The sequence below is a fragment of the Anguilla anguilla genome, chromosome 2 (assembly GCF_013347855.1).
Source record: "Anguilla anguilla isolate fAngAng1 chromosome 2, fAngAng1.pri, whole genome shotgun sequence".
In the NCBI taxonomy this organism is placed as follows: domain Eukaryota; kingdom Metazoa; phylum Chordata; class Actinopteri; order Anguilliformes; family Anguillidae; genus Anguilla; species Anguilla anguilla.
The window spans coordinates 34,588,428-34,615,630 of NC_049202.1; the positions used below are offsets into that span (position 1 = coordinate 34,588,428).

Below are 27,203 nucleotides of genomic sequence, written 5' to 3' on the forward strand. Positions count from 1 at the left end.
AATGAAACGCGTTTAACGGTACAATCCAATTTGTACGAATGCAGCTTTAATTGTCGGGCAGAACACAAGACAAGCAGCAATTTATCCGGGGCGTTTATGTCATTAGCCGATTTCACTTCCGTTCGATTCGGTAGCCCACAGAGGGGCCCGGTGCCCGAAACGAGGAGGGGCCTGCAGGGAAGCGGGGCCGCGCGTCGTCGTCGTCGTCGTCGCGGCGATCCCCGCCGGTCGCCACGGCGTGAGCCCCCCAGTGTCAGCTGGCTAACCGCGTCCCGTAAAAAAAAAGAAAAAGGCAAGCCAGTCGGGCCTGGACCTGGCGCAGCGCGTTCGCCGCCAGTCACCCCCGGCGTTGATTTGATTGACAGCGGGTACGCGACATGCCGCCACCCCGCCGCGGCACGCCGGAGAGCCATCAGAGAGCAGCGCTTCGTTTCCGCCGACGCGGCGTGAGAGCGACAAACGGAGCGGCTGCGACGCCACGCTGCGGACGCCGGGTTTGGTTACCCGGCCCCCCTCGGCCCGAGACCGACCACTGAGACGAGGCGCCTCGCCGGAGGACGCGTCTCCGCGGTTACGTATGCAAATCCAGCCGGAGGCGGGACGGCGGTAGGGGAGGCGAGGGGCGGGGGTTAGGGGGTGAAGGTTACGCCCACCCCGCGAACAGAAAGCTGCGCGCACTCGCTCTCGCCTTCGCCACCCTGGCCCTCGCCTTCGCCACTCTGGCCCTCGCCTTCGCCACTCTGGCCCTCGCCTTCGCCACCCTGGCCCTCGCCTTCGCCACTCTGGCCCTCGCCTTCGCCACCCTGGCCCTCGCCTTCGCCACTCTGGCCCTCGCCTTCGCCACTCTGGCCCTCGCCTTCGCCACCCTGGCCCTCGCCTTCGCCACTCTGGCCCTCGCGCTCGCTCCCTAAAAGCCCGTCGCTCTGCTGACGCGGGCCGGGTGAGCCGGGCCTGAGCCCTGGACGCTCAGCGCACCACACAGAGAGCAGAGACTCTGCAGCCCACACAGACAAACCGCCAAACCGCCAAGGAAACCACCAGCGCTCTAACGCCAGTGTGTAAGGACCCGTACCCCCCCCCCCCACCACCACCACCCCACAACCCCCACCCCCTACCGCTCCGAGCCCCCAGCTGAGGGGGACAGAGAGCGCTGGCAGAGCAGAGGGCGGGTAGGGCAAAGGGGACAGAGGGGGAGGGCGGAGGGGGAGGAAAAGGGGGGGGGGGGGGGCGAGCTCACCGTTCTCAAACCAGGTCCCGCATCCCGCCAGGCCGGAGTAGGGCGCCAGCTCTCCCCCGTCGCCGTCCAGCGACAGCAGCAGCCCGTGCTCTCCTCCCGGCGCCGACCAGCTCATCGGACCCACGGACGGACGGACGGACGGACGGACCCGAGCCGGCACGCGGCGCGCGAAACGGAAAAAGAGGTTTTAAAAAAAAAACCCCGGAGAGGCGAGAGAGAGAGAGGAGACTCCACCGAGCGCGCCCGGGCGGAGCGGAGGAGAAGAGCCCGGCGCCCGCGCGTCTGCTGCGTTCGGCTACGCCGAGGCGGAGAGGGAGAGGAAGAGGGAGAGGGAGGAGGAGGAGGAGGGCGCCCGGGCGGCGACGGTGGCAGTCAGCGAGTGGCCGGGGGGGAGAGAGGGACGCCCGGGGGACGTCTCCCCCCGCCGACCGGTCCGCTTTCTGCCTCTTCCCAGCCGCCGAGGAAGAGGAGGATAAAGGTTCCCGCTGGGTGGGTGGGTGGGTGGAGGGGGGGGGGGGGGCGGAAGGCTGAAGCTCTTTCGCCCCTCTTCTCTTCTCCTGCGTCCGTCCCCGGGCAAGCGTGTGTGCGTGCGCGCGCGAGCGTGTGTGTGTGTGTGTGTGTGTGTGAGAGAGAGAGAGAGAGAGAGAGGCTCCACGGAACGAGCGTCTGCCAGTCGGAGCACGGGTCTGGAGCGGATGAATGGTGCAGTGCTGCTGTTGTCATGGCGACCGCAGAGGAGGGAGGGAGGGAGGGAGGGAGGAGAGTGGAGGGTGGGTTCAAAAAAAAGGAAGAAAAAAAAATAAAGAGCCGAGTTATTAAAGGGACACTTGCTGTTTATGAGAATCGCTCTGAGTGAGCAAAATCCATAAATGGGGAGCAGTGGGAGGGGCGCAGCTAGCTGAGAGCGGTAGGTCATTGGCTCTGTGACGGATGTACGGCGAGCCCATCGCCCGCCCCCCACCCCCGGCCAACCAGCCCTTTCGTTACCTTTAGACCTCAGACCCTACTGCTGCAGCGTCTGCTTTTCAGAGACCTTTCCCCTCTCTCCACATCTCGCTCTCTGGAACACGGGGTTTCAACCTTTTTTTTTAAGAAACAGGGACCCCCCCACCCAGACCGTAAGGCATGCAGGGGTCCCCCCATCATAAGTTTAAAAGGCTTCTCATTTTGGAAATACTTTCCGTTATCTATTTATAGTCACTGCGTAACGAATCTGGTCAGGGACCCCCTGCAGTACTCCCAAGGGCCCCCGGGGGCCCGCGGACTCCCTGCGGTAAAGCCAGGCTCCACGGGAAGCGGCAGCTTCGTTTAAGAGCCATCGCCGTGGCGCCTAACAGCCACCGAGGTGTGAGAGAGAGAGAGAGAGAGCGAGGAAGCTCCTGAAGCACAGTGTCCCCAGGGAGAGGCTAATCTCATCCCCCCCCCTCCCCTCCCCATCCGAGCGGCAGAACCAATCTCAGAACCGAGAGGCGCTTCAGCCCAGGGGGAAGACGCCCACCCGCCTCCGTTCACCGATACGCGACGCGCACGGCACGCTCACGCCGCCGCTGACGAGCCCTCGTTCTCTCTCTCTCTCGTCTCTGGAACGCGGGATGTCCGTCGCCGGCCCGATCTAATCCGGGCCGGGCGAGGAACCCGACGGGCGCTTTCCCCGGCTCGGGGGCTCCGGCTGGTTTTCTGTCCGGATCTCAGCGTCTCAGCTCTGGAAAAAAAAGCGGGGCCGTAGCAGACCGGATGGCGGGTTTTCGAGCGACGGTCTCTCGGGCGCACGCGCGCCCACGGCGACGGGCCCCGCGCGGAGCCGGCTGATGGACGCCGGGGAAATGACTCACTCTCCGCTACGGCCGCGGCGGCGACCCGTTCTGATCCGGCGAGCCGGCGCACCGGCAGCCCCTTGCGGTCTGGGTCCTCCGCGTGCGTCCGTCACCTTTTTGTCGTTTAGCCCCCCCGCCTTTTTAGTGGTTTTTAAGAGGGTCCCATGGCGACGCCGCCGAAAAACGTCGCATTTCCGGCCCGGAAATGTCAGCCTCATTACCGCCATCAGCCCGGAGCGGGGGGGGGGGGGGGGGGGGGGGGGGGGGGGGGGGATGACCGTCTCCAGGCCCTGAACGGGGTTTTTTCCCGGCGTTGCTACACGAAAGGAATCCGCCGGCGCAGCCCCCGTTCTCTTTTCGGCGAAACGCGGGGCGAGAGACGGCTTCGTCTGAGCCACGCTAACGGCACGTCTCTGATGGCGGTGCAGGCGGCCGCGATGAATGACTTTAATCAGACCCGTTCGGGGCGCGACTGTCCGTCCCTTAAACACAAACGCACGGAGAGGCTGCGATCGCGCTGATTGGCGTCATTGAAGGGCGCACGGCGGGACCTCACATGGAGACGCGCGCTCGTGTTTCAGGCAGAAAACTGAGCTCCTGAGTCCAGCTGAATTAGAATACGCATCTGTGGTGTGGGGATGGCTGGTTTAAGCAGCCACACCTGACCTGGGTCAAGCTAATTAGACCTGGCCAATTGGATAATTGGTTAAGAATTAGATAATTGGCCAGGCTGATTGGACCTAGGAACAGGAGTGGCTGCACCTGTGCGTAGTGAGGTAATCACTGCGCACAGGTTAAATCTGCCATCCCCACTCACACAAAGGAGAGCCTCTGTCATGACAGGGTTAACATCTGCTCCTTGGCTGTAACATCTTGCCAAACCTTGTAAATAAATGTGGACTATTTGAACATCTTCTCCCTGTGTCTCTGTGCTGGAGGGCCCCTTGGAAAGCCACTTCGGTGGCCTGTGGCAGGCGTGTTTCCCACAGCATCATGTAAAAAAAAAAACCATATCGCCTCCAGAAAACCCAGAAAACCCTTGCGAAATACGTGCCTAGTCAGCGCTCACCAGCCCCTTATCATCAGGGAGGCCGCGTTCCACAGACGGACTCGGGGAGCAGTGAGCGACCTCTGGCATTCTACCGAAAAATGAACGCCATTTAGCCCCGTTGCACAAATGTCAGAGCGCAGAATTAGAAGGACAAAGGACACAATGCCGCACCTCTGTGGAACAGACGCTCTCGCCGCCACAGCGACCGTTAGGCTATCTCTCCGGTAACCTCAAAAGGAAAGGTTCTGAGGCACGCGCTCGCTAGCTAACGTGCTAACGTGCTAACCATGGCGCCGTTTCCAAAAGCTTTGCACCGGCAGCGGCGTTCGTGTGTCTTTACCTTGCCGCCCGCCTGTTGTGTGCGAATTTTTATAACGAAACGACTCCTTGATTTCCTGAAGGACACGCGTCACAACAAAGTCTCTTGCTACTAGAAGCCAACCTCAAACCAATGCAAGAAATGAGAAAATTCAGTCTGTTCTGACCGCGACAACAGAGAAACCGAAAAGGCAGGCTCTTTATAGGTGGTAAACATTAGAATCTCTGAGTGCTATGGTGTGTGTGTTTTTCCCTCCATTTTCTTTTCTCAAGAGGAAGACAAAAACACCAACTCTCCCTTTGAGGACAGGTACAAGGCTACAGAAAGCGCAGACCCACTTCAGGGCTCAGCTAAAGTTAACAAAGCTAATTATTTAAATGAGATAATTAGCGTTGCCTTTATGTGCCAATGGAAACAAGGCGGCTTTGATCCCCAGGGTAAAAAAAGGAAACCGAGAACAGTGGCGAATCCCACACCTTGAGCCGACAGATCCGGAATGGCGCCCGCTCAGAAAGCCATTTCACGGGCTGCTTGGGAGTAGCTGGGACACCCCTGGGACCCTCCCCCCCCGACAGGGAGATTAAATGAGAAGCTGACTGATTTCCTGAAAAGGTCAGCGCTCTCACACTGTTTTCATTTCCGAGATCCGAGGAGCCAGATAAGACCCGCCCTTTCCCCTTCCCTTCCACGGGCCCATCGTCACGGCGACGGAGGGGGAGAGGAGAGGGACCTGCCGGGGGCAGGGCCAGGGCGCCGTGGGTGGAGAGGAGAGAGGGTTGGGTGGAGAGGAGAGAGGGTTGGTGGAGAGGAGAGAGGACTGGTGGAGAGGAGAGAGGGTTGGGTGGAGAGGAGAGAGGATTGGTTGAGAGGAGAGAAAGTGGGTGGAGAGGAGAGAGGGTGGATGGAGAGGAGAGAGGGTTGGGTGGAGAGGAGAGAGGGTTGGGTGGAGAGGAGAGAGGGTGGATGGAGAGGAGAGAGGGTTGGTGGAGAGGAGAGAGGATTGGTGGAGAGGAGAGAAAGTGGGTGGAGAGGAGAGAGGGTTGGGTGGAGAGGTGAGCGGGTGGGTGGAGAGGAGAGAGGGTTGGGTGGAGAGAAGAGAGGATTGGTGGAGAGGAGAGAAAGTGGGTGGAGAGGAGAGAGGGTTGGGTGGAGAGGAGAGAGGGTGGATGGAGAGGAGAGAGGGTTGGGTGGAGAGGAGAGAGGATTGGTGGAGAGGAGAGAAAGTGGGTGGAGAGGAGAGAGGGTTGGGTGGAGAGGTGAGCGGGTGGGTGGAGAGGTGAGAAAGTGGGTGGAGAGGAGGGAGGGTTGGGTGGAGAGGTGAGCGGGTGGGTGGAGAGGAGAGAAAGTGGGTGGAGAGGTGAGAAAGTGGGTGGAGAGGAGAGAGGGTAGGTGGAGAGGAGAGAAAGTGGGTGGAGAGGAGAGAGAGTGGATGAAGAGGTAAGAGGGTTGGTGGAGAGGAGAGAGGGTTGGTGGAGAGAAGAGAGAGTGGGTGGAGCGGAGAGAGGGTGGGTGGAGAGGTAAGAGTGTTGGTGGAGAGGAGAGAGGGTGGGTGGAGAGGTAAGAGGGTTGGTGGAGAGGAGAGAGGGTGGGTGGAGAGGAGAGAGGGTGGATGAAGAGGTAAGAGGGTTGGTGGAGAGGTGAGCTGGTGGGTGGAGAGGAGAGAAAGTGGATGAAGAGGTAAGAGGGTTGGTGGAGAGGTAAGAGGGTTGGTGGAGAGGAGAGAGGGTGGGTGGAGAGGAGAGAGGGTGGATGAAGAGGTAAGAGGGTTGGGTGGAGAGGTGAGCGGGTGGGTGGAGAGGAGAGAGGGTTGGGTGGAGAGGAGAGAAAGTGGGTGAAGAGGAGAGAGGGTTGGGTGGAGAGGAGAGAGGGTTGGGTGGAGAGGAGAGAAAGTGGGTGGAGAGAAGAGAGGCGGCTCCTTCAGTTCACATGAGGTCAGGAGAGAAGTGAGAGGAGGAGAAGCAGACGGAGAAAAAGAAAGGATGAATGAGAGGAATGGTCAGAAAATGGCAGCCTCCTCATTCCATCTGAGACAGAAAAAGGAGGAGGAGGGAGAGAGGGAACAGGAGAAGGAGACAGCTGGACGGAAGGAGCCCACGGGAGGGGGGGGGGCTGGCATGAAGGTCTGCGGGTCAGCCCTGGGTCACAGTGAAGGAAACCGGAGCGCCGCGACCAGAGCGCCGTGCTGGACCCGCCCGACTCACCCCTCACACACGCCCCCGACGCACCGGGACAAGCCGCTTAAAACTGTCCCCGAGGCCACAGCTCGGTCCGGTCACGGCTCTGCGAGACGGCCGCCTGCTGACCTGCCCAGAACATCAGCTTTAGGGTGAGCCGCTCACTGAAGACAACAAGATCAGGTCAAAACCTACTACGTGGCTGGACCGGCCGACCAATGGCGGAACTTCACAACTCGGCCGACCAATGGTGTAACCTCATCGCTCAGTCACTCAGTCACAGACATTCGTGTTTGTAAGCGCTGGCCCCGCCGTTGCGGTCCAGCCAAAAAAAAAGAACGGACCACACCCAAACGTCCCCAGCGTTCCTCCCCGCCTGCTCAATCACCCACGACTCGGCATTTACACCAAACCCACCAAACGAAATGACCCCGGTATTTACCGGACTGCAGTGTCCTGGGGCCGGCGTGCGGCGTCACTAAAGCCCGACCACGGCTCCGTGTTCCACAGACCGCAGCGACGCGGGCTCTGAGTCAGCGCCGCGTCGCAGGCGCGCCCCCGAGGCGCGTCTCTCCCCCCGGACGGAAACGCCCCGGCGGGACGGTGGTTCAGCGCGCCGGACGCCTGAACGCGCAGGGAACGCCGCGCAGTCCGCGTGAGGGGAAGGGCGGCTTTCCCGGATAACGTCGGCTTTCTGCGAATTTCGATTCACAGAATTCGAGGAAACGAGGCCGCCTCTCCGAGCGCACGCACAAACAGGCGAGGGCGAGGGCGAGGGCGAGGGCGAGGGCGAGGGCGAGGGCGAGGGCGAGGGCGAGGGCGAGGGCGAGGGCGAGGGCGAGGGCGAGGGCGAGGGCGAGGGCGAGGGCGAGGGCGAGGGCGAAGCCTCGCGCGACTGACGGGGCTTCCGCCAGGCGCGGTGACAGCGTTCAGACCACCGAAGCAGCGTTACATAAACGTTCTCCCCAGCCTCGGCGACGAGAGCGAGGAAAGGGTTAAAGAAGCAAAGAAAACAAGACGCTGGCGCACCCTAGTGGTAACAGCTGAGACTGCACACAAAAAAAAGCCGTAAGCAGTATGGTACTGTATCACACCTTCACACAGTGCAAAAGATATTATCACTTTGTCTCCGCACATTTACATCCACACCACTGCTTTTTCAAAATGCCATTTACATCCACACCACTGCTTTTTCAAAATGCCATGAGACAAACATCAGTAACTGTGTCCAAAATTTCCCCTCTAATGCACGCTCGGATTCCACATTCTCGGAAGAACTGAGATAACTGTGGTTAGACGTAATTAGTGGTAATGTACGAATGTTCCAGACAGTGTACCACAGTGTTTAAAAAATTTTTTTTTTTTTTTTTACATTCTTCACATGAGTAAAGCTCTGTTTGCTACCGTGCTACAAAGTCTTGCGACGGCCAGCGGAAGCGGTTAGCAGAAGGGCTAGCTTGTCCCGTTCGTGCGGTGATTCACAGCGGGACGAGGTTCCCCGGCGAGACCGAATCGCCAGATGCCGTAACGGCCATTAGACAGAAAGCATCATTAGCGGAGCCGCCGACTGGCTGGCAGCGCCAGATCCGCCTCGGCTCAACTCGCGACTTCCACCCGAGCGCTTCCCGCCATATCGACTCATCAACAAGCCAATTATCACAATAATTCCAGATTCCCTCGGGCCGTGTCTAATTGAATTCCAGGAAGAGGCGACCCACTTCCTGACATCAATGGGTTCTTTCCGTTCGGAATCCATTCCCGCCGGTTGCTGAAGAGGGGGCGTCTTAAAGCCACCGTGGTGCGAGTTCCCTCGGGGGGGGGGGTGGTGTCGGGGAGGGGCTAGAGGTGGGCGGGACTCATACCTGTGAGCTTCTTCATTGGCTGCAGCCTCATGCTGACGGTCTGGTGCGTGAGCAGCGGGGAGGAGGGCAGCGAGCGGGACACGCCTTCCATGATGCGGATGTGCTGCATGCCTTCGGTCACTGGCAGCGGGGGCGCGGCGTAGTCTCCTTCAAAGGCGCAGTCGCTGTCTGTGGAGCTGCCACCTGCAGGACAGGAGGACACACTGCGCGTTTCACACCCGCTTTAGCTGTCACTCGGAGCTGGTTAAGCTGTCACTCAGAGCTGGTTAAGCTGTCACTCAGAGCTAGTTAAGCTGTCACTCGGAGCTGGTTAAGCTGTCACTCAGAGCTGGTTAAGCTGTCACTCAGAGCTGGTTAAGCTGTCACTCAGAGCTGGTAAAGCTGTCACTCAGAGCTGGTTAAGCTGTCACTCAGAGCTGGTTAAGCTGTCACTCGGAGCTGGTTAAGCTGTCACTCAGAGCTAGTTAAGCTGTCACTCAGAGCTGGTTAAGCTGTCACTCAGAGCTGGTTAAGCTGTCACTCGGAGCTAGTTAAGCTGTCACTCGGAGCTGGTTAAGCTGTCACTCGGAGCTGGTAAAGCTGTCACTCGGAGCTGGTTAAGCTGTCACTCGGAGCTGGTTAAGCTGTCACTCGGAGCTGGTTAAGCTGTCACTCGGAGCTGGTAAAGCTGTCACTCAGAGCTGGTAAAGCTGTCACTCGGAGCTAGTTAAGCTGTCACTCGGAGCTAGTTAAGCTGTCACTCGGAGCTAGTTAAGCTGTCACTCGGAGCTAGTTAAGCTGTCACTCGGAGCTGGTTAAACTGTCACTCAGAGCTGGTTAAGCTGTCACTCAGAGCTGGTTAAGCTGTCACTCAGAGCTGGTTAAGCTGTCACTCGGAGCTGGTAAAGCTGTCACTCGGAGCTAGTTAAGCTGTCACTCAGAGCTGGTAAAGCTGTCACTCAGAGCTGGTTAAGCTGTCACTCAGAGCTAGTTAATCTGTCACTCGGAGCTGGTTAAGCTGTCACTCAGAGCTGGTTAAGCTGTCACTCAGAGCTGGGTAAGCTGCCACTCAGAGCTAGTTAAGCTGTCACTCGGAGCTAGTTAAGCTGTCACTCAGAGCTGGTAAAGCTGTCACTCAGAGCTGGTTAAGCTGTCACTCAGAGCTAGTTAATCTGTCACTCGGAGCTGGTTAAGCTGTCACTCAGAGCTGGTTAAGCTGTCACTCAGAGCTGATTAAGCTGTCACTCAGAGCTGGTTAAGCTGTCACTCAGAGCTGTCACTCAGAGCTGGTTAAGCTGTCACTCAGAGCTGGTTAAGCTGTCACTCAGAGCTGTCACTCGGAGCTGGTTAAGCTGTCACTCAGAGCTGGTTAAGCTGTCACTCAGAGCTAGTTAAGCTGTCACTCAGAGCTGTCACTCAGAGCTGGTTAAGCTGTCACTCAGAGCTGGTTCAGCTGTCACTCAGAGCTAGTTAAGCTGTCACTCAGAGCCGGTTAAGCTGTCACTCAGAGCCGGTTAAGCTGTCACTCGGAGCTGGTTAAGCTGTCACTCAGAGCTAGTTAAGCTGTCACTCAGAGCTGGTTAAGCTGTCACTCAGAGCTGGTAAAGCTGTCACTCAGAGCTGGTTAAGCTGTCACTCAGAGCTAGTTAAGCTGTCACTCTGAGCTGGTTAAGCTGTCACTCAGAGCTGGTTAAGCTGTCACTCAGAGCTGGTTAAGCTGTCACTCGGAGCTGGTTAAGCTGTCACTCGGAGCTGGTAAAGCTGTCACTCGGAGCTGGTAAAGCTGTCACTCGGAGCTAGTTAAGCTGTCACTCGGAGCTAGTTAAGCTGTCACTCGGAGCTGGTTAAGCTGTCACTCAGAGCTGGTTAAGCTGTCACTCAGAGCTAGTTAATCTGTCACTCGGAGCTGGTTAAGCTGTCACTCAGAGCTGGTTAAGCTGTCACTCAGAGCTGGTTAAGCTGTCACTCAGAGCTGGTTAAGCTGTCACTCAGAGCTGGGTAAGCTGCCACTCAGAGCTGGTTCAGCTGTCACTCAGAGCTGGTTAAGCTGTCACTCAGAGCTGGTTAAGCTGTCACTCAGAGCTGGTTAAGCTGTCACTCGGAGCTAGTTAATCTGTCACTCGGAGCTGGTTAAGCTGTCACTCAGAGCTGGTTAAGCTGTCACTCAGAGCTGGTTAAGCTGTCACTCAGAGCTGGGTAAGCTGCCACTCAGAGCTAGTTAAGCTGTCACTCGGAGCTAGTTAAGCTGTCACTCAGAGCTGGTAAAGCTGTCACTCAGAGCTGGTTAAGCTGTCACTCAGAGCTAGTTAATCTGTCACTCGGAGCTGGTTAAGCTGTCACTCAGAGCTGGTTAAGCTGTCACTCAGAGCTGATTAAGCTGTCACTCAGAGCTGGTTAAGCTGTCACTCAGAGCTGTCACTCAGAGCTGGTTAAGCTGTCACTCAGAGCTGGTTAAGCTGTCACTCAGAGCTGTCACTCGGAGCTGGTTAAGCTGTCACTCAGAGCTGGTTAAGCTGTCACTCAGAGCTGGTTAAGCTGTCACTCAGAGCTAGTTAAGCTGTCACTCAGAGCTGTCACTCAGAGCTGGTTAAGCTGTCACTCAGAGCTGGTTAAGCTGTCACTCAGAGCCGGTTAAGCTGTCACTCAGAGCTGGCTAAGCTGTCACTCAGAGCTGGGTAAGCTGTCACTCAGAGCTGGTTAAGCTGTCACTCAGAGCTGGTTAAGCTGTCACTCAGAGCTAGTTAAGCTGTCACTCAGAGCTGGTTAAGCTGTCACTCAGAGCCGGTTAAGCTATCACTCAGAGCTGGCTAAGCTTTCACTCAGAGCTGGGTAAGCTGTCACTCAGAGCTGGGTAAGCTGTCACTCAGAGCTGGTTAAGCTGTCACTCGGACCTGCGGGTACATCTTCGCACGTGAACGAAGCTGCTCTAAAACCCGGCGAAACGCATCCGTTAGCAGGACCTTCCGTTAGCTTAGCGTCACTGCTCGCGCTACATTATACTTCGCCACCTCAGTGCTTAACAGCGGAACCTAAACCACAACTTTCCAGCTCAAGGTCTGCCGGTTTTCAGAAGTCCTGCTGAAAATTCAGGGCTATATTATGTGGTAGAGAGACACCAATTAAAAGTGACCCTCAGATGAACCCACTTGTGACCCTTAGATGAACCCACTTCCTCTGCAACTTAGAGCTGTTGAAACAAAGGGTGGCGGGGGGGGGGTGGTGGACCAAAATGCAACGAGTTTGAATCAACACTCCCAGAGGATGTGCCCCACAGTCACACACATCCCCCCGCCCCGCCCACCACCACCACCACCACAAAATAAATAAACTTGTTGAGTAAATTCTGAAGAACACATTGGTGTGAGTAGGGATTCCTCTCTGGGCTGTAACGGGGCCATGCTGAATCCCATGCCGACAGGGAGAGGCAGCGTCCGCAATGTTACACGAGCGCTACGGTCAGCCTGGACCTCATCACACCGTCACATCCACCAAAGGGCGCGCTTCATCAAGCTCTTTCCCAAGTAAAACGGCCAGCGTTGTAGCGTTTCAAATTGCCGCAATTTGCGAAGAAGTGATGTCGGCCTGGGTAAATATTCTCTCCAGGAATTCGATCGAGATGGCAATGATATGCTGAATAATTAGCCATCTGCGTTACTTTAGCCGGGCGCATGGAGCTTTCCCCCGGCTCTAAATGGGCCAGGCCCTGATTGCTTTCATCTTCTGAAATGCGCTGTGGTATACTCGGCACATTACGAGCTGAAATGAAAGCCTCCGATACTCTGGCGAAGCAAGCATGCTTGCTGGGACCTTCAAAAGGCCCTGATCAGCCCACTGAGATCAAGTCATCTTCAAGAAAATAACGCAAAGGTGTGCGCCTTAGCTCATCTCAGCACCTAGACAACAGAGAACGGCTTGTAATACACCCACTGTCCTACGCCCACACCATTGTCCTACACCCACGTCACTGTCCAACACCCACATGACTGACCTACACCCACACCACTGTCCCACATCACTGTCCTACACCCACATCACTGCCCTACGCTCAACTCACTGTCCTACACCCATGCTGCAGTTCCACACCCACACCACTGCCCTACACCCACATCACTGCCCTACACCCACATCACTGCCCTACGCCCAACTCACTGTCCTACACCCATGCTGCAGTTCCACACCCACACCATTGTCCTACACCACACCACACCACTGCCCTACACCCACATCACTGCCCTACACCCACATCACTGCCCTACACCCAACTCACTGTCCTACACCCACACCATTGTCCTACACCCACGTCACTGTCGTACACCCACACCACTGCCCTACACCAACATCACTGCCCTACACTCAACTCACTGTCCTACACCCATGCTGCAGTTCCACACCCACACCACTGCCCTACACCCACATCACTGCCCTACACCCACATCACTGCCCTACGCTCAACTCACTGTCCTACACCCATGCTGCAGTTCCACACCCACACCACTGCCCTACACCCACATCACTGCCCTACGCCCAACTCACTGTCCTACACCCATGCTGCAGTTCCACACCCACACCATTGTCCTACACCACACCACACCACTGCCCTACACCCACATCACTGTCCTACACCCACATCACTGCCCTACACCCAACTCACTGTCCTACACCCACACCATTGTCCTACACCCACGTCACTGTCGTACACCCACACCACTGTCCTACACCAACACCACTGCCCTACACCCACATCACTGTCCTACACCCACACAACTGCCCTACACCCACATCACTGTCCTACACACACACCACAGTTCTACACCCACATCACTGTCCTACACCCACACAACTGCCCTACACCCACATCACTGTCCTACACCCACACCACAGTTCTACACCCACACCACTGCCCTACACCCACACCACTGCCCTACACCAACATCACTGCCCTACACCAACACAACTGCCCTACACCCACATCACTGTCCTACACCCACACAACTGCCCTACACCCACATCACTGTCCTACACCCACACCACTGTCCTACACCCACACCACTGCCCTACACCCACACCACTGCCCTACACCAACATCACTGCCCTACACCCACACCACTGCCCTACACCCACACCACTGCCCTACACCCACATCACTGTCCTACACCCACACCACTGTCCTACACCCAAACCACTGCCCTACACCCACACCACTGCCCTACACCAACATCACTGCCCTACACCAACACCACTGCCCTACACCCAATTCACTGTCCTACACCCACACCACTGCCCTACACCCACATCACTGTCCTACACCCACACCACAGTTCTACACCCACATAACTGTCCTACACCCACACCACAGTTCTGCACCCAATTCACTGTCCTACACAAACACCACTGCCATACACCCACATCACTGTCTTACACCCACACCACAATTCCACACCCAATTCACTGTCCTACACCCACATCACTGTCCTACACCCACAGCACTGCCCTACACCCACACCACAGTTCGACACTGACATCACTGTCAGACACCCACAGCACTGTCATAGATCCACACCTGGTTCTTACGCCCACACTGTCTTACATTAATAAGACCAATTACATGAAGAAGAGCCATAAACTGCTCAATAATATCCCACAGAACACAATCCACAATATCCCACACAGCACAGCAGGGACATGACCTTTACGCCTATTAGAGGTATTCATATGGGACACTACTGTACTGGCGCGGTTGGAAAATATCATTCATTGAAAGATGTATCTGCTGCATCTGCTGTTCCCACTGCTGACAGATTGGGAGTCTCTGCAAGCTGGAGGCTGCCCATCCCTGAAAAAGCTCCACCAGCAGCTGAAGCGTTTCGCAATCTCTGCTACACCCTCCAAATGCATCCCAGTTTTCACTGAGAGAGAGGGACAAAGAGCCAAGAGTGAGTCCTCCATCCTCAAACCAGCCACCAGCCAGTTCACAGAAGGGTTTCATAATGGAACAGCGGGACACGCAGAGATGGTGGGGGTGCTGGGCGGGGGGGAGGGGGTTGTAGGGGGATGGGGGGGGCAGGAGTGGGGCATGGGCTGTAGAGGAGAGACTGGGCTTCCAGTGAGAGAGCAGTGGAGCTTCTGCCGTCTGAAATGAGAGAGCTTCAGAGAGGGAGATGGGCCCACGCGGTCGCTGAGGTGTGGGGGGGGGGGGGGGGGGCGGGGGCGACTGCCGGTGCGCCGGTGCTACTGGAGGCAGAGAGGAGCGTGTGGGCGTCTGTCTGCGATGCCAGCCCTCAGCCAGGAAACACAATGTTCTCTCAGAGTTGCACGTGTTGCCCTGCGTGAGGCGTGCAAAAACCTGGGCTACGCAAAGAAGAAAAAAATGCACAGGGAAAATCGGGACTTGTCTCGACTGCCGCCTCCCACCGTACATCACTAGCCAATCTCAGGCTTCTGGGACCCGCACGAGCCAATGGCGACGCAAGCTAATGTCCACACGCTCACAAGCAGACAAGCTGGAGCTGGAAACGCATTAACGTAATGACGGATGACGATGCCGGGGGCAAAGGCGTATCTCAATTCGCGAGTGTTCAGCTACCCGAGTCCGTAAGTCACGTGACCACGCCGACCAGACCACCTGTCAGCCAGCGCCGCACGCAGCAGCTGCTGGGGGGGGGGGGACGAGGGGGGGCGGGCGGCAAAACGGCGGGGGGCAGCTCCCGTTTCCAGCAGGTGTTTGTCTGGACATGCGGCCGCTGGCATCGCCAGGCCTGCTCTTCAGCCCGGGCGCGGCCGCCCCGGTCGCTGCTCAAATGCGAGAGCTGCGCGACTTCGGGGAAACACCAGATGAGGAAAAGCACAGACGCAGCCCTGCGCTTGTAAACCGCAGACGGGTGAGGAGGAGGGTATTCTCATTTAAAGCGTCTCAGGGGAGTCTGCTCCCCCTGGTCCTGGGACACGGCCCTGAGTGTTTTTCTGGGTCGGCTGCGGATATCAATGGGAACGTCCCCCCCGCTGTACAGGAAGCTCCTGCAGAACGCTTCAGCAGGTCCGGCCCGAGGAGGGGGGGGTTCCACGCAGGGCCGCTTCCAAAATTCGGAACGTCCCAGCGGCGACCCCTTCCTCCACATTGTGACTGCAATGTGGCAGAAGTTTAGGCGCCCTGGGCGGAATACCAGCCCCGCTAAAAAACCGTTGGCAGCACACCGGTACCCGTGCCTACCCCCTTGGCAGGTTGCCATGGCGAACACATCAGCGCGTTCGTGCGATGACAGCCAGGCCCGGGGCTCCAGCTGCCGACAACATCACGGCGGCTTAATGAACAGAGCGGTTCGAGGTAAACGCTCGAAAGCGACCGCGGGGTGAACCCCTTGATAGGGACCGATTCCATCAACGGTCAAAAGTGCAGGACCACGGTACCGTAACTATGTCTGAACTTCCGGCCAAAGCATACTTGAACTTTGACCAGGAAAACAAAGGCAGCGTCCGTACATTATTAAAAATACCTTATTGTCGACGTAAAATGTAAATATTTGGACAGATATAGCTGTTGGAAAAACACAGTATTTCAGACTTCAAAAAACAGTCAACAATGCCTTATTTATTTACTTTTGCAGTCGCTCGCCCAGCTTATATATTTTAGAAACGATGCATTTACACAGCTGGATATTTACTGAAGCAATCCGGGTTCATGACCTCGCTCAAGGGCACGACAGCGGTGCCCTACCTCGTATCTATTCAAACCGCCCTCCAACAGATCTACAGAGCTTGAGCTCGACCGTATGCTTCCACAGGCACAGTAAAAAAAAATGCCCTGCTGTAAGTCGACACTACTGGAAATCACCAGGACGGCTGTTCCACCGCAGATGAAGGGGCGAAGCGGCAGGAGGAAAGGACAGGAATGAGCAGGAGACTGCAGAGCGGGGTACTGCAGGACTGGGAGGAGCTTAACTCGGCAACTGGGGACCGAGAGGAATTAATAAGCAGGAAAGGAAGACATGGGGGCTGGAGAAAAAGAGAAATGGTGGCAAAAGCAGGGCAGGAAGAGGAAGTTTTGGGGGAGGAGCTTAACTCAGCCACCTGGGACTGAGAGGAATTAATAAGCGGGAAAGGAAGACATGGGGACTGGAGAAAAAGAGAAATGGTGGCAAAAGCGGGGGGGGGGGGGGGGGGCAGGGCAGGAAGAGGAAGTTTTGGGGGAGGAGCTGCCCCCCTGTTCCGGCTCCTACCTTGCCCGGCGTGGCTCAGTCGGGGGTCTACATGGGGCGGCCGGAGCTCTGCAGGATCCTCGCTCCCACCATCTGCGGACGAGGGGCAGAGAGAGTGACAGAGTGAGCCCGGGGCGGCGCACGGACCGAAGGCTGCGCTAACGGAACGGACAGGACCACTGCGGCCGGCGGGTCCACCGTGAGCAGAGGCCCTCCGCTCCGGGCCTGTGTGGACACCCCGGTGGGGGGCGGGGCGCCTGGGTGAGGGTACCTCCGCTCCGGGCCTGTGTGGGCACCCCGGTGGGGGGCGGGGCGCCTGGGTGAGGGTACCTCCGCTCCGGGCCTGTGTGGGCACCCCGGTGGGGGGCGGAGTGCCTGGGCGAGGGTACCTCCGCTCCAGGCCTGTGTGGACACCCCGGTGGGGGGCGGAGCGCCTGGGCGAGGGTACCTCCGCTCCGGGCCTGTGTGGACACCCCGGTGGGGGGCGGAGCGCCTGGGCGAGGGTACCTCCGCTCCGGGCCTGTGTGGACACCCCGGTGGGGGGCGGAGCGCCTGGGCGAGGGTACCTCCGCTCCGGGCTTGTGTGGACACCCCAGTGGGGCGGAGTGCCTGGGCGAGGGTACCTCCGCTCCAGGCCTGTGTGGACACCCCGGTGGGGCGGAGCTCCTGGGCGAGGGTACCTCCGCTCCAGGCCTGTGTGGACACCCCGGTGGGGCGGAGCTCCTGGGCGAGGGTACCTCCGCTCCAGGCCTGTGTGGACACCCCGGTGGGGGGCGGAGCGCCTGGGCGAGGGTACCTCCGCTCCGGGCCTGTGTGGACACCCCGGTGGGGGGCGGAGCGCCTGGGCGAGGGTACCTCCTCCACCAGCCCCGTCGCCTCCGAGTCAGCGGGTGGTCGTCCTGCGCTCGGGGCTCGCCCATCCGATTGGCTAGCTCCGCAGCTGCCAGCAAGGGCGCCTAGTGGGGAGGACTAGTCAGACTCCTACCCCCCTAAATCTAACCCCAGTGTCCCAATGCTCTACTCTGGCCAGACGGTTGGCCTGACTGGCCGTGTGGAAAGGCGTTCTCCGCACATGGTAGGATTTGCATGCACCTTGGGTACACACGGCTAATAATACACCGATCAAATTACAAAGTACAAAGTGTATTGACCAGAGCCCCCCTCACGCAGAATTAGCCACGGTGGAGGAACAGGGAGGTCGATAGGACTCCCCAGGGGCTGTTTGCAAAGCTGAGCCTCACTGATGAGGACCAGGTTATACAGGGTTCCATAAGACCACTCATCTGAGGGAAGGAAATGGATGACTGAGAACTGAAGTTCCAAAGACATAGCTGTAGAGCTTAGCGCCAGGACAAATACGCACTCCATTTTAAATCCCTCCGATATTAGAACCTTGTCAGTTTAGTTTCAATTTCGAACATCCCCGTTCGCGCACATCATCACACTCAAAATAATTATGTAAATATATACGAACATCCACATCAACATTCACACACACTGACAGACGCATACACACAAACACAGACATCCACATTCACACACACTGACAGACGCATACGCACAAACACAGACATCCACATCCACACACACTGGCGGACACATAGACACAAACACGCAGACAGACAAATCCAGACGCACACTGACAGGCAGTCACATGCACGCAGACACGCACAGTAAACTGTTCGGCTGGTCAACAGGCAGACATTAGCAGCATTAGCGTGTCCCACGAGCCAGCGATTAGACAGAGATCCGGGACTGAAGCACGTCACACAGTCAGGTTCGCACGCAGTACAGTCAACCGCATGACAACCGCATTGGCTAGCTCTGCTAGAAGCAGGTAGCAAGACATCTGTTTACTCTGGTTAGCAAGCGAACGAGCGTGCCCGTGCGTACGCAAACGGCGACTGTAACTGATTACCGGCAGCAGATGTAAGGAAACGGTCAGCGTCAGTCGGCACAACTTGACATGGGGTTTCGAGGCTGATTGTCCATCCACAGCGCGATCAACCGAGGAATAACAAACTGACACTTCTGTGACTCGTTAGAGCGCCCCAATCTTACCGGCGCAGTTCCCGTGTCTGTCTGCAACGCAGCCGTGCTGCAGACTAGCGCGATGCTCTGAACGCGGCAGCGAGCCCCGACACTCATCCACCCCAGGCAGCGTCCTCTTTCCTCTTTTCAAGCGTGTGCAAGACTGCAGACTGTTCAGGAATCCGACGAAACATGGCCCGAATCCAAAATACGCGTACGAATAACAACTTCGCCACAGTGCCCTCAGAGCACTTTGCACACCGAGCCAAACGCGTTTTATTGGAAGGCAGGGCTCGTTCGGGTATGTTCAGGCAGGGAGAACGGCTCCACGCCACCTCCCTCAACCCGCCTCGCTAAAGGTCAGGTACAGTGCAGCGACTGCCGCTCAACACGAGCGTGCTGACATCACAGAACGACAAAACGCTGCCGTGAAACGTGCCTCCGATAAACGCTATTTCGATCGAGCCAAAACACTCCCGGGTTACTCTCGGACATCCAGCAGGAGGCTCAAATCACAGATCGAGTCGGGGAAATGCTACGAGACCACTGCTGCAGCTACCAGGGATCCGCTCGTCATTTACTGCGGCCAATTAACATCCGTTCACTGCTAAATCAATAACGTTTGGCCATTAAGTATGGTCACATATAAAGCCAATTAATGGTGGACAATAACAGTCCATCATAGCAGACCCATGATCCATCCTAAGCTAAGCTAACAGGGCTGCAAGCTTAAATAAAACTTCAAATTACCTCGTAAAAACATTATAAGGAATTTATGTTCCTCGTATAAATCAGAAAATCAAGGTGCATGATAATAGTGACATAGGAAAATCTATGAAGAACGGTTAGTTTAGCTACCTCTGCTGGACCTTTTCACTCGGCTCTTACGCTAGGCTGAGCACAGCTCGGGAGCCACTGTACGAACTCACTGTCTGCACACACCGCAGCAGAACGAGCGCGACGGAAACAAGAAGTTCTTTAGCGTGCCATGCTCGATAATTTCAAGCGATAGCACGACTTCAGTTTCGGTTAATAATAATAAATTAAAAAAATACATCAAAGTTTACATTTCGCTTAATTTGTTCCTCGATTTCGAATAAACACGACCTTTCTTTCTCTCCGGACGAGGTGTTGCATACAGGCTCCTGACCCAACTGTCAGTATCACCCGCATGTCACCGCAGCCTTCCGGTTCGCTGTTCGCATTTCGGCACATTTTCAGGAAGGTTCCCTGCTGTTCTGCTGTGTTTGTTGTCCAGGTAACCGTCGGCGCCGGTAGCCGCAGTAGCCGGCGGCGGCGGTGGCTCGCGGCGCGCTGACAGGATAGGTCACGGTGCCGGGTGTCTGCGGCCCGCGGCCCGCGGCTCCCTGGGAAACCCCCGGGCGAGCGGGTCACACTGGTGGGAACGGGTTACAGACACAACGCGACGGCCTCCAGGCGGGCGGGCGGGCTCAGGGCCTATCAGCACAGGCCTGCCGGAGCAGAGCGCGGGATTTCACCCCCGGCTGCGCGCGGGAGTTTGGGGATCTGCAGACGCGCACGCGAGGACACGGATCGGTCTCGGTTGCCTTGAGGAGGCCTCTGTGTGTGTGTGTGTGCGTGTGACGGCGTGTCATTCCTGGTATTAGCTTGTTGCCTTGAAGAGGCCTGTGTGTGTGTGTGTTTGTATTTCTGTGTTCCTGTGTTTGTGTGTGTGTGTGTGTGTGTGTGTGTGTGTGTGTGAGTGAGTGTGAGCGTGTTTGTATTTCTGTGTGTTCTTGTGTTTGTGCGTGTGTGTGTGTGAGTGAGTGAGTGTGAGTGTGTTTGTATTTCTGTGTGTTCCTGTGTTTGTGCGTGTGTGTGTGTGTGAGTAAGTGTGTGAGTGAGTGTGTTTGTATTTCTGTGTGTTTCTGTGTGCGTGTGTCTGTGTGAGAGTGTGTTTGTATTTCTGTGTGTTCCTGTGTGTGTGTGTGTGTGTGTGTGTGTGTAGGTGTGTGTGAGTGAGTGTGAGTGTGTTTGTATTTCTGTGTGTTTCTGTGTGTGTGAGTGTGTTTGTATTTCTGTGTGTTTCTGTGTTTGTGCGTGTGTGTGTGTGTGAGTGAGTGTGAGTGTGTTTGTATTTCTGTGTGTTTCTGTGTTTGTGCATGTGTGTGAGTGTGTGTGTGTGTGTGTGTGTGTGTGTGAGTGTGTGTGTGAGTGTGTTTGTATTTCTGTGTGTTTCTGTGTTTGTGCATGTGTGTGAGTGTGTGTGGGTGTGTGTGTGCGTGTGCGTGTGAGTGTGTGTGTGTGTGTGTGTGAGTGAGTGTGAGTGTGATTGTATTTCTGTGTGTTTCTGTGTTTGTGTGTGTGTAGGGCGTGACCCTCTTAAAGCACCGCTGGTGAGTATTCAGCTTGGCGGGAGACGTGATTGGCTCGCGGCCTGTCACTCCTGGCCGTAACCTCTTTCCCGACCTGCCCTGTGGCTCTCCTAAACGGGGCCGCCCACAGGAAGTGCAGCTCCGAGCCCGCGACGCGGCGCCGGACCGGAAACAGAGAGGGACACGCAGAGCGCCCACCCGCTCACCCGTACGCCCCTACCCTACCCAACCCCGGCTCAGACAGGGGGGCCCGCGCTGCGGTTTCTATCCTTCCTCTCCTCGCCGGAGACCTTCGGTGAAGCTCGCCTCTCCGAGCGCCGTCACGTGACCCGCCCGCTCGCTCGCTCGCTCGCTCAAGAGCTCCCGTTCGGCCGTGCCGTTCTGCAGGACGAGGCCGCCGTGCGCGCAGCGAGCAGCTGCGCACAGCCAGGCCCCTCCTGCCTTCCGTCAGCAGCTGGAACCGCACCGCTCCCGACAGCCGCGGAATCCCCCCCCACGTCCCACAGAGACCGCTCGCCGCAGGCCGAGGCACGCGGACCGCGGAGGGCCAGAGGGAAAACGTGTCCTCGCTCGTCAGATAACATCGCTAATTTCTCCCAAATTAAGAATTAGACATTCGTGAATTGAATCATCGCCAAGTAGCGCCGCAGCTGATATTGTTTTATTTGCTAGCCCAAGCGACACAGTAAATGCTATTAGCGTAAGCAGATCTTTCCACCGTTGGTGAGACGGACGCGCTCTAAAGTATTTTTAAGCTGAGGGGCCGTAGCGACAGTGAGATCCTTCACGCGCAGAGGCAGTTATCTGTTAAACGGCAAGGCTGCTCGATTACTCTGTGAATATTAGTTTCCAACATTAAATCAAAGTTCAATGAGAAAAGGGGAAAAGAAAACTACTACGTTGTGTCCTTAGCTAGCTAGATACCGTATGTATGTGCCACACGGTCTGGCCCGGCAGGCTAAGGAATCCCTGCCAATACCCAAAAACTGGACCCCTCACCCTTACATGTGTATTAGCCTAATCAAAGCCGGACCAAATGAATACCCGTGATGACAAACACACACAAACACACACAAAAACACATACATACACACACACACAGACTCACACACGAACAGACACACACACACACAGTTAGTTCATTAGCGCAGAAAGTCTCACGCACACACAGAGCTGTGTGATACCACACGTGTGCATGCATAAATACATATCTGGCCGGTGTACATGTTTAATTTGCGTCTCCCTTGATCAAACATAAAAGCTCCTTGTAGAAATCTCTCTCTTCACAAAACTGTGTGGTTCCTTCAGGTAAGCTACTGCATATTCTAATTAACCACCACAACAGCCATACGAAAACTGACGTCTGTTTAGTCAAGTGCACTCGTAGCAGTTCTCCTACATCAATCATCTCCTGTTCAGTTCTCAATCAAAGTCCCCTGCCAAACTCACACACACATCACACACACACACACCACATGCCCGCCCGGGCACACACACACAGACAAAGGGTACAAAAAAAAGCTTCCAGGCTTCAATAGCGCCATCTTTTTCTTTACAAACACATTTTAGAAGAGACTCAAAGGTTGAAATCGTTTTACAGACGGCACTGAAGCGCAGACGGGTTTCCCTTCCCTGTTTCTCGGTGACGTACAGCACGCTGTCACACAGTAAACCCTCGCATTGCACTACCTCGACTGAAGATTTGCCGACACCTACCTTCCACCATCAAAAAACCCCCTGAACAAGCATTAAGGTGTTCAAAGACGCTCTGTTCAAAGATCTCCAACTCACACGACTGTCCCGTGACGGCTGAAAGGCGGGCCTGAAATCGCTGGCGAGGTCCTGACGGAGCGGGACCCGGACCCCAGGCTGCTACTGGCCGGCGCGAGCGTCCCGCAGGAAGAGCGGGGCTCTGACTTCCTGCCGGCCGGGACAATGGGTCGGTCACGCCGCCGGCCCCTTCCGCTCCCTCACGCGCACACACACACACACACACATACACGCGCCTGGACGTCCAGAGCCCTCCAAAAGCATGGTGAGAGGAGGAATGAGTGTGTGTGTGTGTGTGTATGTCTATGGGCAGAGCCCTCCAAAAGCATGGTGAGAGGAGGAATGAGTGTGTGTGAGTGTGTGTGTGTGTGTCTACGGGCAGAGCCCTCCAAAAGCATGGAGAGAGGAGGAATGAGTGTGTGTGTGTGTGTGTGTGTCTACAGGCAGAGCCCTCCGAAAACATGAGAACTGTAGAGTGAAATTTGTTTTTTGTCTATTTAAATACTTAAGGCTTTTGGAATTGAGATCAAATGAGACAGAAGCAGACAAACTGCTTTGATTTCATGGTATTTACATGTTTAGCCATTTTACAGAAACAAGTTGTTTTTTTGTCGCGTCCCACCTTTTTAAGTTCATTTTGAATTCACAACCTATGCATCCAGCATTTAAACTGAGTAATACCCAGCCCCTCGATCAGCATCCCTTACGTATATACACACACACACGGGGTCTTAACCACAGCATCAACCTACACACACTCGCTCATCTGGGAGTGTGAAACCACTGAAACTACAATTCCTCATACAATGTGTGTGTGCGTGTGTATGCACATCAAACTCCCACTTAATAGGGGTGCTGGGTCAATAGGAATGATCCACATTGAAATGTAGCCCATACTGCTTGTTTGTGCCACTGGCTGATAACCTGTATTCATTATAGAGAGCTCCGACAGCCTGTATTCTGCTCTAACACAGAAGAAACTGTAAATCCTTACTGCCTGTGTGTAATCCTGCCAACCTCTGCCCAACACACAGACACACACAAGCACACACACATGTGCACACACACACACACACACACACCCACACACACACACACAGACACACACGCACACCCACACACACACATGTCCACACACACACACACACGCACACCCACACACACACACACACACACGCACACACACACACAGAAAAAAAGAAGCAGTCAGCAACCTGCTTGTCTCTCACGGCTCAGCCACTTCAGGCCAGATGCAGGTGTGTATAAAATGGCAGGTGTGCACGCCAGCCCAGACAAGCAGGTCTGATAATCAAATAAGTGTCGCATACAGCGCCTCTCGAGTGCCCGGGGGCAGCAGCAGGGCCCTGTCTGTGCCTGTCCCGTACCGCGAAGCCTCCCTCCTTCACTGCTAATCAGGCCCCCAAAACCGCCAGGTCCTTCACTGCGGGAAGACGAGGCTGAGGGAAAAAGAGGAAAACGAGCTTCCGGCTGCGATGGCGGACCAGTCGCCCGCGGCGACAGAATTTCTATGGGGACGGGGGGGGAACAGGACCGTGACGAGCGTGCGGCTTTGCGAGGCTTTCGGCCGCTTTGAACGGGATCCTCCAGTGCGTTCCGAAGGACCCAACCTGCCGCCGTTCGGAACTGCGCCAACGCGATTCGTCCGGCTGACAGACAGACGGCGGCGGAGAGCGAGCGGGCCGGCGGGGCAGGGCCGCGCGGCGGCGTGGGCGGGCGCGAGAGGGAGCGAGGGAACACGGGCGGCCTGACCGCGGGCACCGAGTGCGACGTCGAGAGCAGAGACAGGGCAGATTGCGGAGCTTTCCGGCACGTTGTCAGGATGATTTTTCAAATTACGGAGAACAGAGATTTTCGTAATAAGTTCTGGGCTCGGAGGACGGCGCCTCTGGCTCGCCCCGCCTCCCCCATATCGCGGCAAAGGGAACCGCGAGGTGCTCCAGGCGAATGACTCCCCGCTGACACGAAGCAGGGTTCAGCCAGAGTTGACTGCCGCGTTGCGCTTTCCCAGTGGTGCCTCAGGGGGGATAAACAATCGTATTAAAACAAAACGAGGGGCGACGCCGCTGTTCTCTCCCGCTACGTTGGGCGAGCTGTAATGGAAGCTGACCGAGGGGATGTCTCGGCGTCGGTTGCGGTTGGTCACAGCCTGCCTCTCGGTTAGCGACGCGTGCCGAGGTCCGTGATCTGGCAGCGCTAATGCTCGGTAGCTGGTAGCGCTAGTGCTCGGTAGCTGGTAGCGCTAATGCTCAGTAGCTGGTAGCGCTAGTGCTCGGTAGCTGGTAGCGCTAATGCTCGGTAGCTGGTAGCGCTAGTGCTCGGTAGCTGGTAGCGCTAATGCTCGGTAGCTGGTAGCGCTAATGCTCGGTAGCTGGTAGCGCTAATGCTCGGTAGCTGGTAGCGCTAGTGCTCGGTAGCTGGTAGCGCTAATGCTCGGTAGCTGGTAGCGCTAATGCTCGGTAGCTGGTAGCGCTAATGCTCGGTAGCTGGTAGCGCTAATGCTCGGTAGCTGGTAGCGCTAATGCTCGGGAGCTGGTGGCGCTAATGTTTGGTAGCAGATGCTTTCGAAATGCTGTTACACGCTGATGGTAAATACAAGAGTCAGAGATTAACCTTGAAAAAGATGTCACAACTAAATGTGTTGCAGATCCAGTCTTCCTAAAACAACAATATAGATTTAGCATTTTGAGGTTCAGGTGGTTAACACACATCAAATCATCATTTCTTTGTTATCTGTTTCCACCTTTTTTTAACTTGTTTTCCGGTTTTGCAGGAGTCGACGAATCCATGGTGGTTGTTTTAAAATTTTCCCGGAACAGAATGGCCATCTGTGGCTTTTCCATCGCTGTAGCCATGCCCAATGACGCAACCATCTGTGGCACCAAAGGAACGATTACGGTAAGGTGATATAGGACCAGTTTCACAGACACAGAGTAAGGCTAGTTCTGGACTAAACTGAGTTTTGTATAGTCTCTTTTCAAAATTGAATTTAGTCTAGGATTAGACTTAATCTGTCTGTGAAACTGGCCCATAATGTTTTAATCGCTTAATATTAAATAAGAACTATATTCTTTCAAAGATAAGATGTAGCCTAACCAAAAATACTTCTCAGAGAACAGAAAGTTAAGACACAATGCTTACATAAACTAACATCAGTATTTACTGTGATGTTATGCTTTTATAACCATCATGCATGTTTGAAGCCGTTTTCTCAGGACGATCCGGGTGTGTCCTTCACACGACGTAGCAGGCCGGCCCCTTTCTGTTCATTCAGCGGGGGCTGGGGGGGAGCCGACCGCGTGAATCACCGCGCGCGTGCCCCGTTCGCCGTCCCGCCCCTTTTCAAAGGCCAAGGTCAGCTTTGCCTAGATTAACGACCGGAGGACTGCCCGGACGATGAGGACGACCTGCGGCCCGGGCCGGCTGGCAGTCAGACCGCTCTGATGGAGCGTGGGCACGGTGAACACAGCAGCCGTTTGTCAGCCGTTGTGTTAGCGAGCGTGACAGGACAAAGACAATGCTGTCAGCTCCTGCGCAATGTTACCCTGAGAAAGTGCCTGACTGCTCCGGTTGCGCTATTCCCAAAGGATGCTGGGAATACAGCAAATCCCCGTGGTAAATTCCAGCATAATGCAGATATTCATGGCTGCCAGTGGCTTTGAGCAAAGCCAGCACTTTTCTCAGAAGTTCCCGTAGCTCAATATCCAATCCTTCCATACATTAACAGTGTAGATGCCTTCGCATATATAATGTATCGCATGCACACGCACACATGAATATCAATAAACCCACACACATAAGCCTGTGACTGTCAATGAAATACAGAGTGAAGACGGGTTATGGGGATCAGCTTTGGGGGCAGTAATGCTGCAGTGCATCATGGGAGAGAATGTTCAGAGGAGCTGATGGCATTGCGGAGGCTGCGTTCTGCTCCAGGTTAAACTCCTGGGAGGTAGTGCAGGCAGCTGAGTGAGGCTGTGTGACTGTGTGTGTGTGTGTGTGTGTGTGTGTGTAAGAGAGAGAAAGTGTGTGTGTGTGTGTGTGTGTGTGAGAGAGAGAGAGAGAAAGTGTGTGTGTGTGTGAGAGAGAGAGAGAGAGACAGTGTGTGTGTGTGTGAGAGAGAGAGAGACAGTGTGTGTGTGTGTGTGTGAGAGAGAGAGAGAGAGAGAGAGAGACAGTGTGTGTGTGTGTGAGAGAGAGTGTGTGTGTGTGTGTGTGTATGTTTGTGTGTGAGAGAGAGAGACAGTGCGCGTGTGTGTGTGTGTGTGTGTGTGTGTGTGTGAGAGAAAGAGAGAGAGTGTGTGTGTTTGTGTACGCTGTGGCTTCTTAAATGTGGCACTCAAGGAAGCGCTTACTAGAAACAAACAGCACCAAACCCAACTCGACTACAGTCTCGACAGTGAGAAGCGCACTTGCTCCA

General features: G+C 55.9%; 1 protein-coding gene across 13 annotated transcripts in view; it reads right to left on the minus strand.

The window, feature by feature from the left end:
* Nucleotides 1-27,203, minus strand: part of tanc2b (tetratricopeptide repeat, ankyrin repeat and coiled-coil containing 2b) — a 243,509-nt gene that overhangs the window by 92,747 nt on the left and 123,559 nt on the right. For 7 of the 13 annotated variants that reach the window (XM_035405991.1, XM_035405989.1, XM_035405988.1 and 4 more), the window contains 2 exons: nucleotides 16,650-16,721; nucleotides 8,458-8,640 (listed from right to left, as the gene is read on the minus strand). In XM_035405991.1, coding sequence (XP_035261882.1) covers nucleotides 8,458-8,640; nucleotides 16,650-16,721 — 255 coding nt within the window. Of the gene's footprint in view, nucleotides 1-1,237; nucleotides 1,395-8,457; nucleotides 8,641-16,649; nucleotides 16,722-22,711; nucleotides 22,788-27,203 lie in introns of those variants that run through there. The other 6 variants (XM_035405993.1, XM_035405995.1, XM_035405987.1 and 3 more) reach the window with 3 other exon arrangements.